Source organism: Amblyomma americanum, chromosome 2 (assembly GCF_052857255.1).
Source record: "Amblyomma americanum isolate KBUSLIRL-KWMA chromosome 2, ASM5285725v1, whole genome shotgun sequence".
Classification (NCBI taxonomy): domain Eukaryota; kingdom Metazoa; phylum Arthropoda; class Arachnida; order Ixodida; family Ixodidae; genus Amblyomma; species Amblyomma americanum.
The window spans coordinates 26724271-26742133 of NC_135498.1; the positions used below are offsets into that span (position 1 = coordinate 26724271).

Here is a 17863-nt window from a genome sequence, read left to right on the forward strand (position 1 = left end):
ACCTACTGTGCCCCATCACGGGTGGTATACACGACCGCTGAACCGACTGCTCCAACCCACATCACCGTAACCAGCAAAACACACATTTTGAAAGTGGAGCCAAAAAAAAAAAAAATCTAGACGCGCTACAAAATATAAAACAATGTCGAATCTCGAGGTTGAACGGAGAGCATTATTTCTTCGCTATTTCTGGCGACCCTACCTTCAGGGATGCGCCACTGCTCCCCTACATCAGTTTGGGTCGCCAATCAGAATGGCTTATTGAACAACACGCTTTATAAAGTGCTTTTGTGAATGTACGAACACGTGAGGCTGTCACGTGTCGACGAGTGAGTACATAAAAAGTAAAAAAAAAATTAAATTGAAATGTTTAACAAATTATGCCCAGTTTGAGCCTTACAAAGGGCGCCAACGTCTGTAGCACACACTTACACAAACGTGGAACCAAACATCAACGGTCCCATCAGAAGTAGACGCCATCAAATCGCTCATCCAGTCGCCGCTCGGGGGCAATGTTTCTATCCCTTTACTGCTTTATGTTGTTGTTGGTTTCTCTGCGCATGACCTGCCACCCTTGTATGAACCCGCAATTTTTCAACAAAGCGCAGCTGTTATTCCGGTCTCGTACTGTGCGTTGCCTTTTTTTTTTTCTAGCCCGTAGTCTGTTTGACTGGTTTCCTCGCCAAGCACGTGCACCAGTCGCTCAGATTTCGACTCTTCTGCGGTCTTCAAAAGTCAGAGAAGGCCAGATCAGGCCCCTGCTGTGGAGCGCTTTAATCACAAATGTATATAAAATTAAAAAAACGACAACAGCTCTCACCCGTACCTGACCTTTATGCCCGTACACAACGAAAGCGAGCGCAATGTTAATCAGGATGGTTGTAGCCGCACTTCGGTCGTTCAAAAGCACGTACGACGCGTATGGGCCGGGTGCCTGCGATGGACGCATACACGGTGCTTCTCAAACCGGTCGTCCAAGCAGCGCCTCCGTTCGGCCGCCACAAGAAAGGGGTCGAACCGAACATACACGACATTGTCCAGAACTGTTTTACAACGAAAACAGTGTACCTCCTTCTTCGGGGCACGCGTGGGCATGAGTTCAAGAACAGCCTGGCCGCTAAAGCGGTGACTGTGTACCACAACCTGGCAGTGGCATGTTTTGAAGCGAAAAGCTTCGCTAGGCTCGTCAACACCGGGCTTCGCGTGAGCCACACTACAGATTTGCCACAGCTGCGCATGCGCGAAACCGACTGACATCACGCGGAGCGCAGGTGGTCGCTGCGGCCGCAGCCGTCGTCGACGCCGCGCGCTGCCCCCGTCGTCTGACCTTTCCCCATGGAAGGAGGAGAAGAACACCCAGAAGTGGTAGCGTGGGAGTTGGCTCAAAAGCAACGACGATGTGAAAAGTGCGAGGCTAGACGAGCGGTTGAAACGCCAGAATCACGAGAGGCTCACGCCTTGCTAAACGCTTTTCGCTTCGAGATATCCAGACTTAACACTTCAGCCAAGCCTCAGCCCAACTTTTTTTGTGTGCACAGTCATCGCTTTAACTCCTTCGCTAAGCGGAACGACGACCAAAAATTGGCAGTGGCTTAGCTCGGATATGCCAGGATATACGTAGCGAAATCTAAGGCATAGCGAGGAGGTGACGCCGTGGGTGGTCACGTGACCAGTCACGTGGTTGGTCACGTGGTGCGGTGCGACCACGGTGGGAATGCGAGTTCGTGGCTAATGTAGCTTTCGCTGCAAAAACATTTGACAGACTGGGCGTTACGAGAGACTGAGACACCTTAAGCATCGACGTAGTTGCCATGCTTGTTTAGGAGACGATCGGTTCAGAGGCAGCAAGAGATTTTCTTTTTAGGATTTTAGCAACTGACCCTTTGATTCCGGGCAATTCTACAAGGAATATGAGTATGAGGGTGTGTAGCCCAGCGTTAAATTTTACGCGTTGGAGTTTGCGTCCGCACAGAACAGTCAAGTGTGCGAAGAAACCAAATGAGAATCGCATTCACGTTGCGGACAGGCTGAAGTACGCCCTTACAAACATTTCTTTAGACAGCCTATGTATAGACTGTCCATAGACTTCTGTGTATAAAATCTATAGACTCTCTATAGACAGAGCGGCATATAAGTAATACACTTTTAGTAGACTTTTGCCTGTGGACAGTTTATAGACTATGAATAGACAAAAATAAATATCTAAAGGTAGGCAATAGAGTCTATAAGAAGTCGACAGGCAGTCTATAGACCATTTTTATAAGGGCATGGCATGTCACCGTCGATAATCGCTCGTTACCGCGCGCGCCGTTCAACGAATGCACGGCGCTCTTCTTGCAAAGGGCAAGCCGTACGTATACAGCCAGTCCCGAATGACAAAAAAAAAATTAGAACCACCTACCGACCAGCGACCGGAGGACAGGGGCGTCCGACGACATACCCACGGCGTTGCCCCGAACTAGTCTGGCGCAGCCAGAAACGAGCAATGGACGACGATGATTCACTGTCGACACACGCGAGCGCGTATCAACAAGTACAGCGTTTGTCTTGACTCGGGACTTGTTTCTGCTCACAGCTGCGCGAAAGTGATTATCACGAAGATGATGGCCTCAAGGGGATGGGAGAACAAGACAAGCGCGTGTCTTCTCTTGTCCCGTCTCCTTGATGCCTATCTCGGGCTCGGACCGAGAGCTCTCTAATCTCACCATGGAGCCGCCAAACTTCGTTTCGAAATGCAAACGCGTCCCCCGGGCCAATAAAGCCTTTCTGGCGCCGCCATATTGTTCGCAAGTACTGTTGTACGCACCTATACAACGAGCACGTGTTGCGAGGGGGTGCAGAGAGCCCGCGCTATGGCCTGAACCGGCCAGGTTCACGCAACATTCCAGCGAGCAATAGACAGTAGACAGTTTTAGCTGTGCGTATGCAAGGAGTTTGCGGGGACGGTAGTGCGCATGCGCAGAACGCAAGCGCAAGCCCTGCGTCTTGCGTGCGTACGCTAGCCAGGGGACTTTGCGTTGCGGCGCTTGCGTGGCTTGCGTACGCTAACGTTGACAAGATGGCGGCGCCATGCTCGCCCGCTTCGGAATAAATACGTGTCGCCGCCGGATTCTCCGACGCAATAGCCCGTTCAAATGGTAGCGGTTCGCTTTTATTTCGCCTACTCTTGCCCACACGTAGCGGTGTAAGCGATAACTAGCCCCTGTTTTTCAGATAAATTGGCGATTTTCAAGCTCCCAGGCCCATAGTAGGATATAACTTTAAAAAAAAACAGCAGTTGCTAACACTGGGCCACGGTCCGCGGCGTACTGTATTACTCCGCTAGCCAGTCACAAAAGTGAACGAAATCAGCTTTTTAATATTTGAATTTATTAAACAAGCCAGGTATCGAAATTCTACAGCTTATAACTTTTTTTCTCATGGTTAGCTTCTTGTTTAGGTGACAAGAGAAGTTTTAACAACGGCCTACATTTTTTGTCGTGGAGGAATTCTGTGCGCCGGTCCTGAATGTGGGCGGAGCTTCACTGCAGACTTAAGTTGCATAGAGCTACTACTACCAACACTAGAGCGAAAGCGGCGGCAGCACTCCCATGTAAACCCTCTCCACTTTTTTTATAACCGTGGACGACTGCCATCTTGTTACTCAGCTCATGGTTCCCTGCATGGTCCAGGCAACCTAGACCAGGTTGAACAGCAGTTTGCAGCGTACTAACCTGGCAACCTCACAACTTCCCCCAGCATGGCCGCACGCTTCGTAGTGCGCGTCAAAAAGTTGTACGAGGAATGGTGCTGCGCCTTGCTTACGTACTGTGTTTAATTCCTTTCTAGTTCATGCGCAAAATGTTCGCGATGGTGCGCGCACGGGGATACTTCTAGGTGGTGGTGAATCTTGTGCCGCTCATTACGTATGATTTGTGTTTGTGTGAGCCGAGATCAACGAGGATTGTTGGCGAGGTTCAGCAAGGTTTGCTTTGATGTACGGGGTATTATAAAACATGCATGCCCCGTGCCTTTTGGCGTAACCTGGAGTCCCTTTATTAAAGTGTGCACCATCGCCACCCTCCTGTCTTCTCCGGCGGTCAGATCTCGTTGGTGTTCCACACAGGAGACGAGGCAGAAGGGAGACGACACTCGCGCAGAGTGCAGCGCACGCCTTCTGTACCGCTGCCTGTTAAGATGCGAATTCTGTTTGAATACAACGCAAAATCTGTAACAGACTCCGTTCCGAAAGGTTTAATCTGCTCGCAGCGAGGCGCCAAAGCGTACATGAAAGAACTTTATGCAAGAGACATGTGGGATAAGTCGCACTCGGAGAGCACTAACAGACTATTGTGCAAGGTGATGATAGTAAAGAGAAACGTTGGAATGCGGTTTGTTTGCGTACAGCTTTGGAAATATTAAAAATTCAGGCCATATTCTGTAAAACAAAAAATTGACAATCAGTGTATCTGCACAATTACAAGCATGTGAGATTATTATACAACCTGCCATGGCAAAGTTACAGCTGGTTTCATAGTTCACACTCATTTAACTTGAGCAGTTATGTTTGTGAATCCCTGCTTTTTATTTCTGCCATAAATTCACTGATGTTACTGTTGTACACACTAGACTAATAAAAGTATCATAGCTTGTAAATAATGTCTTTGCACATCTTTTCACACACTCAAAGAATGCACATGAAAAAAAAATTGAAAGAGTACCAAGACCTCTGCTCTCATTTGTTGAACACCTAATAGGGCAGCCTTGATGCAGTACTAAGGAGAACTTGGAAAAAATAAACACATGTTCAACCTAGTGTCAATACAGTGATTTTGCATGAACAATGTTCGAATAAGTGTTCGATGTCGCTCTTCATCATACTTGTTATCTATAGCAGGACTGTGCATCTGGTGCAGATCCCTTCAGAAATAGCATCCCTCATAGTCAGGCCACTCTGGGACGTTAAACCCCACAAAACCAAAAAAAATAGAACCTTCAGAAATGCACATGAGCGTCTGTGTAAAAGCTGAAATGTGCAATTGCTTTGTATTTAGATTTCCTTAATGCGAATAAATGTTTGAGTACTTGCTGAACACTTCAGTGATCTTAGCTTCGAAAACATTTTCTGCACTGAACATTGCACTGGTGAAGAGTTGTTGCATTACACATATAAGGTGTGTTTTAAGGAACTTCAACAAAGGGATTCTTCTTTCTTCTACTACAATCAACAGACATATTTACTTCGCGTGTCATGCATCATTGCCATTTATCTGACATAAGGCACGACAGCAGATCTTTGCAAGGTAATGGAACGCAGTCCTGAATTTTACACTGCGATACTACTTTATAAACATGCACACTGGCCAGGTTCATTCCTACAATGCACTGGTGAAGCTACCCCACTACGGTCATTGTATCAACAGTTGTTGAACGCCAACTTTTGATAATGTAAAATCAGGAGTATTTGCGAGAATATGCAATGCGGCTAGTTGGAATAGCTGGTACTCTGCATTTCGTAATAAATTTTCGGCGTGTGTAAGACCCCGAGGTATCAAAATTATTGAAGAATCCTCTTCTGCAGCGTGCTGCATAACCCAAGTGCGACTTTGGCTTGTAAAAATTTCTTATTATTAGTTTATTCCTGTTTCCTTCATTCCTTGCTTTGCACTAAATAATTGTCATTAAGTTGCCGAGCAGACAAAGGAAGATAATCGAGGGGCTCATTATGACATATACACTGACTGTTCATTAACTTTTGATTCCTTCATGTATTTGTCGTTAAGTTGATTAGTGCAATTGTAAATGGTTGTTACTGACGCTGAAACAAGATTTGCTTTGTAAGCAGTGCTCTTAACATATGCCCCTCTTGCCTTCTCTGTTATCCTTCTAGCCTCCTCTCTCGCATATTTCTTCAAAACGAACTTTATCACTCCAATTACATGTGCTGGGCTCTGTTTGTAATGTTCTACTTCCTTCAAGCTCTGCTCATGCCGTTGGCAGAACTGCTGGAAGGACTGTACGGCCAAGCGGAAAATCACTGCAGCGGAAAATCTTTAAAAAACACGCGACAGTGCCGTTATCAATTTTTCAGAGAAGAACAGCACTCACACATGAATCACGATTCTGCCGAAACTTTGTGCACGAGCGAGACAAAGCGGTAGATCGCGACGCGCGGAGCCACAGCGCGCTGCGTGCTTACGGCATCTACTGAGCAACTGACAGGCGAGCGTGTGTAAGCGGACGGTTCTGTTCTCTGTATTATCTTGTTTGTTATCTGTGTTCTTGTGCTTTCCAGCGAAGGCGGGCTTACTCACTTGGCCGACTGCTATGGTGGTTTCGGGTGTCGCTCTGAACGCTGCCGACGGGTCCAGAGTCCAGATTCTCGTGTGCGATCGATCGACCACCGTGCGCGCACGGGAAACGACTTGCGTGTGCAGCGCTTTCCCGGCACCGAATCAGACATCCAACACCAGCAGAGAAGGCAACGTTCGTGCGGAAGACAGCGAACCGAGCGGCGGGAGTGAATGAGTCCAAAGTGCGAAGAGTGGCTAGAACGCACGGTCGAAAAAGAGGGAGACCGCTGTCAGTGGGCTATGCAAGGGAGTGCCTTGAGCAGACACATGGGGCGGAGAGGTGTGTAATGCAGAGCGCATTGAGCGTATGAAACTGCCGTATCTGAATTCTGTCCTGCAGTCTACGCCGTAAGTAGTAATAAACTAGCATACGTCGGTAACCTACAGCTCCTAGAGCAGACGAAACGAAAACGAAATTTTCCCAAGTTTTCTTGTACACGTTTGCATATTTCAAATTTTGAAACAACGAAAAGAGTTTGGTGTAATGCTCAAACATATTAGATGTTTAAATTTTAGAGGTCTATATTTAACGTGTTTTGTGTAGCTATATTAAAAATATTCGCTTAATTTCCAGTAGCGCAAACAACTAATAAGTACAGGCAACTACGGGAGTAGCGAGATGGCGCTGCCCGAGTGTATGACAACCTCCTCACCGCTCTTTACCCCCCTGTTAAGTTGTATCCGACTATAGCTAAATGCAGTGTTTTCCTCCTAGCAACGACACCTGGCGAAGCAGTTTTGTAGCTTTTAATAATAATAATAATAATAATAATAATAATAATAATAATAATAATAATAATAATAATAATAATAATAATAATAATAATAAAATTGGTTTTCTGGGGAAAGGAAATTGCGCAGTATCTGTCTCATATATCTTTGGACACCTGAACCGCGCCGTACGGGAAGGGATAAAGGAGGGAGTGAAAGAAGAAAGGAAGAGAGAGGTGTCGTAGTGGAGGGCTCCGGAATAATTTCGACCACCTGGGGATCTTTAACGTGCACTGACATCGCACAGCGCACGGGCGCCTTAGCGTTTTGCCTCCATAAAAACGCAGCCGCCGCGGTCGGGTTCGAACCCGGGAACTCCGGATCAGTAGTCGAGCGCCCTAACCACTGAGCCACCGTGGCGGGGCATTAGCTTTTAACCAGTTCTTACATTTTCCTCGGTAACTAGGGTGAGTGCATTGGGAGCCTTTTTTTTTTTGTTCCAAGAAGAAAAGCAATGCAAACCGAGGAAAATGTAGCTTTTAACCAGTTCTTACATTTTCCTCGGTTTGCATTGCTTTTCTTCATGGAACAAAAAAAGGCTCCCAATGCACTCACACCAGTTATGAGTACTCACGGATGAAATTTTCTTCAACCGAGCGTTGATGTGCTTTGACGTCTTGTCACTAGATGGCGCTACGTGCGCCTGAGGGACGCTACGGCTCGGCCAGCTAAAACTATACTTCTGAGCGGACAGCGTAACGCACGCAGCGCCGTAGCGCTTTGCGTACGCAAGCACTTGCGTACGCACAGCTAAAACTGTCTAATACCGCGACGCACAGGGAGGCAAGTGACCCTCCAAGGACGTCGCGGTTGACCCACGAGGCCGCGGTCACATGCTTCGCAGCTGCAGGCCGCCGGCGATGCGGCGTGCTAGCAGGTGCAAGGCGGTTGACCGCGGCTTCATCACGACAGATCGACGCCGCTTTGTTCTTGAGTTGCATCCGACTATACATAGAGACGCCCGCCGGGGTTCTTTAATCCTACAGAATTCGCACCTGAAGAGCGATAACTATCGGGGGCGAGTGGAGGCAGTGGGCCTTACTGGCGGTGCGACAGGACAAAGGTCAGTCTAATCTGACGCCTAATGAAATGGTTCTCGCCGCTCCTGTACAGCGGCCACCGACTTACTCGGCGCTCAATACTGCGCTACAACTTCGAGGAGACATTCGCTGGGCCAAAGTCACTACAGTGTACCGAGCTGTGCCCTCTCCCTAAAGGCCCTTCAAGACGAAATCCCCGATCCTTACCCTACATTCCTCCTTTTACTGCGCGTGTTCTCTAGCTTTTTTTTTTCTTTGTCTCAAAGCGGAACCCTTCGCGAAACCATTGCTCCTTAAACGGGCCATGACAGCCTAATTTCACGCATACCCTGCTTATCGCCTTTAATTCCCAACAGGTTAAATTACAATTCCCCGAATTTTCAGTTGATTCTGCGAGGGAAATATTTTTTAAATGAATTTTTTTTCGTTTCTTTTGCGAACTGCTTGTTGGTCTGGCAACGTCTGATCGCTGACGTCACGAGCGCATACACGCCACGCGTCGTTTGCTGCGAGCTAGCTGTTGAGGTGCTTGCATGCACATCGTAGACAGCGGTCGCTCGAAAAGTTTTTTTTTTTCTTTTAGCCTAGCGAAATAAAATGCATTTTTCGTGTTCTCTTCTGGGAAGCCTTCAACTTAGTACGCGAGCTGAGTGATCCTTGGGAAAGCAGACTTGGTCGTGGCGACCACTTTCCGATTGTTGAGGAAACAGAAATCGATGGACCTCTGGCTGATTTATTATTTACGCTTAGAAGCATGCTGTTCGTAAGTTATGAGTGTGATCTCTTTTGAGCAGTCAAGTGCTCCCGCATGTGAAAAGCGGCGCGTGCCGTGCATGCCTTCGCCGATGTGCACCGTGAAAGCCGCGGCGTTTTGTAGCTAGCTACCTAGTTCTTGTCCGCTATTCATCGCTCGATAATTAAACTCAAATTATCTAACAATACGTTCGGACATGTCATACCAACTAGTCCCCCACCACACTCTGCCAGTACCCATTAACTTCACTCTTTACGCTACTGCGATACGGGGTCGTTGGTCGTGCTGGCGTCGTCGTCGGTCTAGCCTGACATACCAGTGCGTCAGCGATGGCATTTGCATACCGACCAGCCAACCGGCCACCGATCACCGTCCCATCGGCATAATGTAACCGGACCCTATACCTATACCGAAGAACAACTGCGTTACTACTATTGACGCTTTTGCGGCACCAGTCACTCATATTTGGGGGACGACTGCTACTTCGATCGCCCGCGAAAGCACAGGGGACAAGAGACCTCGCTGCGCACATTGCAGCAACGAGAGCAGACGACGTTGCTCCGTGTATGCCCTGCTGACGTCACGAAAGCATTCAATATGGCGGTCGCTGTCGGTGGGAGGAGTCTCCCGGTCTCAATTTCGATCGCATTTTTTGGAAAATACAGCGCGTCCAGGGCAGCCAAATTTCGGAAATTGAGTCACAATCTCTTGCATTAGTTACGGAAGCAGAAAACTGCAATATGAAGAGCGACCATGTCATGGCCCCTTTATAAGGCTCCTGAAAGCGGGACTGAAGAGTCTCCGCGCAGCTTTCCCGGCTTTGCACCATTTAAAAACACCATGGGTTAGAAGCGGCCGAGCCGTTCCGTGCAACAGTCTACTCGCGGTTAATTCGTTCGTTAGGGTTAAAAGTCAGTGAATAACAGGGGGTTTGAAGTGGAAGTATCAACGAAAGGGGTTTGAAGAAGACGAGGATGGCGATAAGAATGACGTGTATTAACCGAAGAATAAAGAAGTATAAGTATTCATTGAGGTGGGAAGAGATGATTGGTGGAGAAGAGGACGACGACAAGGCTTATGTGTACCAACGCCAAGGCTATAAAAGCGCGAGGGAGAGCGAGGCACGGGGGGGGGGGGGGGGGTGGAAGGAACAGAGAAGCGGAGTTTCCGGCGGGTCAGGAACACCGCGGATGGAAGAGAGCAACTCCGGTTACTGCTCCGGTGATCTCGCGTTCTACGGCGTCGCACCTTGAACTACCCGCCGTTCCTGAGCCCGTTCCGGGGAGTTAACAGAGGACGCTACCACCTGCTACGACCAGGGGTGTCTCCAGCGTTGTTGCCACCCATCCGGGCGGTGCCCCCAACGCCAACATCACCAGCTTCATCTCCACGACCCCTTGGACTGGGAGCACGTACGACGCAGCCAATGACGCTGCCAGAGACGCCAGCATGAGCACTTCGAACGCCACCTCGACGCCGGCTACTGGACCCATGCAACGCTGCATCAGCACCGAACCGTGAGCACGAACGCCGACCGCTAACAGCAGAACGCTAGTAGCAGACCCTAGTAGCAGCGTTCCCGGGTCGTGTGTATTGATAATATTTGTGTTTTGTGTTAGGTCTGTTAGTTAGTACTGTGTGCCAGTGTTTGTGTCACGTAGAGTGTATCAAATGTGCGTCTGTGTGGGTATACACCTGTCGCCTAGTCCATTCTTTCGGTCCGAGTGTTCTCCGGGGATCCGTCTGCCCCATCAAAGCCACAGCACCGGACGCGGCTTCGCTTGACGTCGTTCCCTGAGGGTTCCATCAGAGCGGGCAAACAGCGCCGGCGTCGCATTTCATAGGCTGCGTCGCGGGCTTATCGTTGAATCAAAGGACTGCCCGCGTGCGAGTCCTCCTCGCCTACGCAGGGTGTCTGGACTACATCTGTGAAACCGGAAACGCCCGGACGGTGAGACGCGCCGCCGCCGAGGTTTCGCCTGTCGGCAGCAACGCTCCGGAAGAACACGCAGCGACAAGTCTCGCTTGCGTGCGGAGTGCGCCTCTCAGCATGCAAGGCTATACAGCACTTCCTGCTTAATGTACACATGCATTCTTTTCTCTTTTATCTCGCGGTGGCGGGCAGAGGGTATATATCCGTTTCTTTTACATTCCTTATGCGTAATCGTAGTGATGCTGTGGCTTTGGCGAGCAAAACACGAAGATAGGCAGGAAAAGGATTGTTGGTTTACTTCCTTTCATTTACTGACCGCTCCGCACAATATCATCAGCCAGTGTAATGCAACTTAGACGACCGACAAATTGGACAACTCTTTTCCCTTTTTGTGTCATCACACTAATTTCGAATTAACCCTTTACGCAAAAATAAGAACAAAAACATTGGGGGGGGGGGGGGGGCGACCTGTTAAGATGACAAGCTTTAGGAAGCCGGAAAGAGTAATCTCAAACCAGAGCCAAGATTACGACCGACCTACACAGATGATACAATTAGTACCTCCCCTTTTATATAGAAGAGGTCACTGTTGTCACGTAGCTATAATAAGTATCACTCCTAATGTGACTTCTTCGGAAGTATTACGACAATCCCCTCGAGTCGGCCTCTCCTACCAAACCCCAAACCTCCGTCTGCTAATTCCTACTTCAATGAAAATTGGAATCCCAAACCGCATCGGGTCACTGTAGCGGCCTCGGGAACTGGGGGCTGGATTGCTTCATACTGCCCAAGAATATGTTCAACCATTTCCCGTCTTGCATAAAGCAGCAGCAGTAGCAAACGCCCTCTGTGGCCGTCAATTTTTTGCCCGCCAGCACTTCCTCACCAAACATTGCGAAGTGATTCCCTCTGCACTGCACAAAAGAACAGACACTCCTACGCAGTCTCATATCACAGCGCCATTGATTGTAAAACATTTTATTCGCCGGGAAGAGCTTGGCAAGAAGTCGCGTTAAGTGGTCGAGAGTACATAGCCCTCGACGACTTTGTCAGCCCACTCCACCGCCAAAACTTGCGTTCTGGGGTCAGAGCTAGCCAGCACGGTCTCCCACCGCTCGAGAGAAGGAGCTGTAACTAGATCACCCGGAGGTGGCTCTATTTTGCAGTCCCACAGGATGTGATCGTAGGTAGCACGTTGGCCACAGTGTTTGCAGTTTGGGTTGTAAAGATCTGGATAAATGTGCGCGAGGAGTGATGGGGTGCGTATCGATCTCGTCTGTAGACGACGCCACGTAACCTCTTGTTCTTTAGTAAGTCTTTTGTCTGGAGGGGGGAAAATTCTCCTCTCTAGTTTAAAATGATTGGTGAGATCATGATATGTGATCATTGAGTCCTTCGTGAAATTCAGGGAGCCAGACTCATCCACTGCCCGGTCGACGAAACCTCGGGCTTTATTGTGGGCTGCCTCGTTCCCCGGATTCCCCGAATGGGCTGGGACCCATATCAATTCGGAATAATTTGGTGAGAATTTGGTTGCGTTAAGGATTCTAAGGGAGGTGTTTGTAATTCGCCCTTTAGCGAAATTATTGATACCCATTTTGGAATCGCTGAGGATGATGCTCCCTTGGGTATGTGCTAGGGCGAGGGCTATAGCCGCCTCTTCTGCCGTTTCAGAGGATTTCGTTTTGATTGTCGCCGAGACGATGTGGTCACCATTCTCGTTCACAACCACAACTGCAAAGGCATTGGTATTTTTGTATTCTGCCGCATCTACATAAAGTGTTGCAGCGCACTGTCTGTATTTCTTATGTAAGGCTTTGGCTCGCGCTTGTCTTCTACCCTCATGGTGTAAGGGGTGCATGTTTTTGGGGAGTGGTTTGATTAGTAGGGCCGTCCTAAAGGCGCGGGGTAAGTCTACTTTAGCATCGTTATTCGTAGGTTGAAAGTTAATTCCGAGCCTGGTAAGAGTACTCCTGCCAGTTCTGGAATTGGCTAATCGCGCTGTTTGAGCCATTAAATGGGCTTCTTTCAGTTCATTGTAGGTGTTATGTATTCCTAACCTCATAAGCCTTTCGGTTGAGGCATTTAGTGGGAGTCCTAACGCAGCCTTATAGGCCTGCCGTATCATGCTATCCAATTTGTCCTTTTCTGCTTTCTAAAATTTCAGATAAGGGGTGGCATAGAGTATCCTGCTCAGCGCAAAGGCCTGCACTAGGCGGCATAAATCTCTTTCCCTCACCCCTTGTCTGCGGTTAGCTATGCGGCGGAGTAATCGCGCCGTCGCTTCTACCGTGCGTTTTAGCTTAGTGAGTGTGTCAGTATTTTTTCCATTTGTTTGTAAATACAACCCCAGTATTCTCATGGTCTGTACCTCTTTGACAGATCGTCCATTAACATAGACGTTTATTTGCGGGGGGGATGTCGTGGTACGCCTATCTCTTTGTTTACGACGGATCACGAAGAGTTCAGATTTTTGCTCAGAACAAGTGAGGCCGGAATCCCATGCGCATGCCTCGATGATGTCCTCTGCTGCTTGGAGTGTGTCTTCTATGTAGCCTTCGCATCCTTTGGTTACCCAAAGTGTGATGTCATCTGCATAGAACGTGTGATGTAGGTCTGATATTTGTGCCAGTTTGGGGGGAATTTTGATGAGGGAGAGGTTAAAAAGGAAAGGGGACAGGACGGAGCCCTGTGGCGTTACTTTACTTCCTAGTTTGATTGGGGCAGACTCTATTGTTCCGACCGTTATCACTGCTGTTCTGTTAGTGAGGAAGGATCGGATGTAGTTGTACGTCCTTTCTCCGGGGTTGATTTCTGACAAGTTTGTCAAGATGGCTTTGTGGGTGACGTTGTCGAAAGCTTTAACAAGGTCTAAACCCAATATTGCTTTCGTTCCTGTTCCCTCGTCAGCTTCAATTATGTCCTTGTTAAGCTGCAAGAGAATGTCCTGGGTAGATAGTTGGGCCCTGAATCCTAACATTGTTTCAGGTAGGAGGTTCATGTCTTCCGCATAGTTTTGGAGCCTATTGAGGATGACATGCTCCATGAGTTTGCCTAGGCATGATGTTAATGAAATTGGGCGTAGATTCTCAGTGCTGAGTTTCTTACCCGCTTTAGAAATAAAAGTGATTTTCGCGTGTTTCCACTCTGGTGGTATGTTGCCTGCATGCCAGTATTTGTTCATAAGGTCTGTAACCGCCGCGATCGACGTTGCGTTTAAGTTCCTGAGAGTCTTATTTGTTACTTTGTCTGGTCCTGCCGCAGATGTTGTCCGCAGTTTTCCAATTGCGTACCAGACCTCTGCGTCTGTGATGTCTGCGTCTAAATCTGGATTAGGAGTCCCCCGGTAGTCTGGTTGTGTGGTACTATCATCCGTGTTTAGATAACGTTCTGCTAGCTCTTTGATTAGGTCTTCAGTTGTACCCTCATATTTATGTATGAGTCTGTACAGTTGACTTTGTTGCACGGGACGTGTTTGTTCTGGATCGAGCAGGTGTCTTAGAAGATGCCATGTCTTCTTATTTCCGAGCTGTCCATTGACGCTTTCACATATTTGGTTCCATTGTTGTGTTTGGAGAGTAAGTGTATGTTCCTCGATTCGTCTCTCGATTTCAGCGATCTTTTTGCGTAGTCGCTTGTTGTGTTTTTGCTGCTTCCAGCGTTTTTGGACGCCTTTTTGTGCCTGCCACAGGTGTAACAGTTTTGAGTCTGCAATCTGCTCCTCCTTCTCAACTGGCACCACAACGCTAGTGGAGCTGACATCACAGCGCCACCACGCACAGTACAGAAGAATTCAAATCTCCCGCCAATAGCCACTTCGGGAGGTGTCACGCGACTTCGCAGTCCTACGCAGTCTCATATCACAGCTCCACCACGCACAGTACAGAAGAATTCAAATCTCCCGCCAATAGCCACTTTGGGAGGTGTCACGCGACTTCGCAGTCCTACGCAGTCTCATATCACAGCGCCACCACGCACAGTACAGAAGAATTCAAATCTCCCGCCAATAGCCACTTTGGGAGGTGTCACGCGACTTCGCAGTCCTACGCAGTCTCATATCACAGCGCCACCACGCACAGTACAGAAGAATTCAAATCTCCCGCCAATAGCCACTTCGGGAGGTGTCACGCGACTTCGCAGTCCTACGCAGTCTCATATCACAGCGCCACCACGCACAGTACAGAAGAATTCAAATCTCCCGCCAATAGCCACTTCGGGAGGTGTCACGCGACTTCGCAGTCCTACGCAGTCTCATATCACAGCGCCACCACGCACAGTACAGAAGAATTCAAATCTCCCGCCAATAGCCACTTCGGGAGGTGTCACGCGACTTCGCAGTCCTACGCAGTCTCATATCACAGCGCCACCACGCACAGTACAGAAGAATTCAAATCTCCCGCCAATAGCCACTTTGGGAGGTGTCACGCGACTTCGCAGTCCTACGCAGTCTCATATCACAGCGCCACCACGCACAGTACAGAAGAATTCAAATCTCCCGCCAATAGCCACTTTGGGAGGTGTCACGCGACTTCGCAGTCCTACGCAGTCTCATATCACAGCGCCACCACGCACAGTACAGAAGAATTCAAATCTCCCGCCAATAGCCTCTGAGGTGTCACGTGAGACGCGACCAGTTTCGCCGAAGCGGGAGGCGGGCCGGCGAGATTGCGCAACATGCACCCAAGCACGCCTCTGAAGCAAACTCATCAGCGGCACGGCGTGAAGGCGGGAATACCCCCAAAAGTACGACGCATCTGCGCAAATCCAGCGCTGGCGCTGAAGCCAGAGAAAGAAAAATGAGAGACAAAATAAAAAGCCAACGGAAACCAACCGAAAGCTGTGCCAGCAAGCCAAGACAGCTGCGTTACGCAAGTCTGCACTATAACACAAAACAACGTCTGCGCACACAATAGTTGCGTTCTGTAAGCGCGAACAATCGCCTCACTCTTTAAGGAACTTAGGACCGGCAACGCGTCTTGAAGCTCGGCCAAAAACAATCGCGAGGTTTGGAGAAAACAAAGCAAAAATAATGTTTAAAAACACCTCGCGTGGACGTTCAATCGCTTGCCGACAGGAACTTCCAGTCACTCTTCAGCGCTCTTGGGCTTCTGCGACTATGGATATTTTGCAGTCACCGAGTGCTGGCCGAAACCACTTCGAGCAATTGCAAGTCCAGTTTTGGTTCTCTTTCGTATATGCCAATGATTCGCCAAATCGTAACTCGAAACCACGCGGCGCAACAGACCAACCTACGAATTAGCATCTGGTTCTGAGTGTTCCTGAAATCAGAACAGGGCGCAGACACTATGGACCCGATCGGAATAAAGCCCTCAGGCTGAATTCGATCTTTCGAAGTCAGCGCGCGAGCTTTTGTCCGTGGCCGACGCGCACACCACAGGCGAAGACGACACGACAGAGAGCTCAGTAACCCGACATTCGACACCGAGCTCCAAAACAGCGCGGCTGCCGGAAAAGAGGGGGGTATATGAAACCCGTGCCAGCGACAGAGTCGTTAAGGGATCTACGGGCAACGTCTTTCAGCTGGTTTACTCATACAATCAGTCGTATCACGTTAACAAATCTAGTTCTCTTTAGAAATTCGATCTTCGCAACATACACGAGGCAGTACAAGTCGCGCTACACAGCAACGGGAAAGTCGGGGACGCACAAAAAAAACAACGAGCAGAGTCGGGAAAACCGCCGCTTATATAGTCCCAACTTGAGATGTAAACACATAATCCCCATCAAGCGCACCCAACGAAAAGGTTTTAACGTTTCCTCCACAGAAACGGACGTCGTCACGGCAGGTTTGTTTCGCGGAAAGCAAACAGGTTCCTGCGTCGCATGCGATCGCTGGCGCAGACGACATCGAGCGGCCGAAAGCGCTGCATCGTCAGTGGTTTGTCGTAAAATGGAAACAGAGAAGACGCGAAGAGTGAGCTCACCGTGAGCAAGCAGGCCTTCGCCTTCGGGGGTCGCCGTTCCGCTGCAGGGTCCAAGCTGGATGCCCGAACTCTGCCGCCGCCGGCGGCCACAGAAAAATCGATGTTCCCGTTGGGTCATGCTCGGAGACGCTGACGCGGCTCGCAAGCGCGGTTCTAGGCACACACGTGCTCCCGATGAAGCACTGTCCGGAGAGCGAGCTCTTCGCGCACACCGCAATGAACTGCGCGCTCTCACTCACCAGCTTGCCAGTCAGTCACCGGCGCGCAGAATACACGAACAGCTGTTCCCTGCGCGCTCGCTAACCACGGACACCCTGTCCCAGTCACACGGCCAGTCTCATCTGGGCAACATCGTAGGTTTTGCAGATGACCTAAGCTTGCAGTGCTCGTGTCAGGATGATTCTGGCTGGCCCATGCGCTCCATGACGAATCCCGGCGCCGGCGCAACAAACGTGCAACACGATCCGAGCTGGTGCTCGGTTTCCGCGCGCGCACGGACTGCGACGATGTAGTACGGCTCGGGAAGCGTGGGTCGGTTGCGCCCACGACAGGCTGCTAGGCTTAGCGGCGAGCGCGGCGGCGACGTCTGGATGGCTTTTCCGGGATGGATGGGTATCGGGGAGCAGTCGCCGGTACGCGGGACGCAAACCTCGATCGAAAGCGCCGATGTGGATTCGATATCAGCGAACGGCCGGCCGCGGGACTGCCCGTACGATACGCAATCGGTGCACACCGCCGAAGCAGACACCAACCACCAGTGCGAGGGCGAGCTTGTTTGCTCCGGCGTTGCGAGGTGACGCTGCGTTCGAGCATATAGTAGGTGGCGCTTCATAACATCGCGAGTTTGTTTCGCTTTCGGTTTCTGGGTGTCCTGGCTTGCACTTCAGATGGAAGGCTTGTGGGAAATGTAGAAGGTGGTGACAAATAGCACTGAACGTGGCGATATTGAAGCGTTCACTGGAAAAGTGCTGCCTTATTATAAATTTATCCCACCCAACACGTAATCGTTTCGCTAGTCAACCTAAGAAAAGGCGCTGCCTATTATTATACGTAGGCAAATAATGTAGCCTGTCAGGAGTTGGTTGGAG

At 49.5% G+C, this 17863-nt stretch overlaps 1 protein-coding gene across 1 annotated transcript in view; it reads right to left on the reverse strand.

Annotated features, from left to right (window-relative positions):
- anne (polyamine-transporting ATPase anne boleyn) overlaps positions 1 to 17552 on the reverse strand; it is a 138300-nt gene extending 120748 nt beyond the window's left edge. The window contains exon 1 of the mRNA XM_077653591.1: positions 16776 to 17552. Coding sequence (XP_077509717.1) covers positions 16776 to 16893 — 118 coding nt within the window. The 5' untranslated portion in view covers positions 16894 to 17552. The remainder of the gene's footprint in view (positions 1 to 16775) is intronic.
- Between the last annotated feature and the right edge of the window lie 311 nt (positions 17553 to 17863).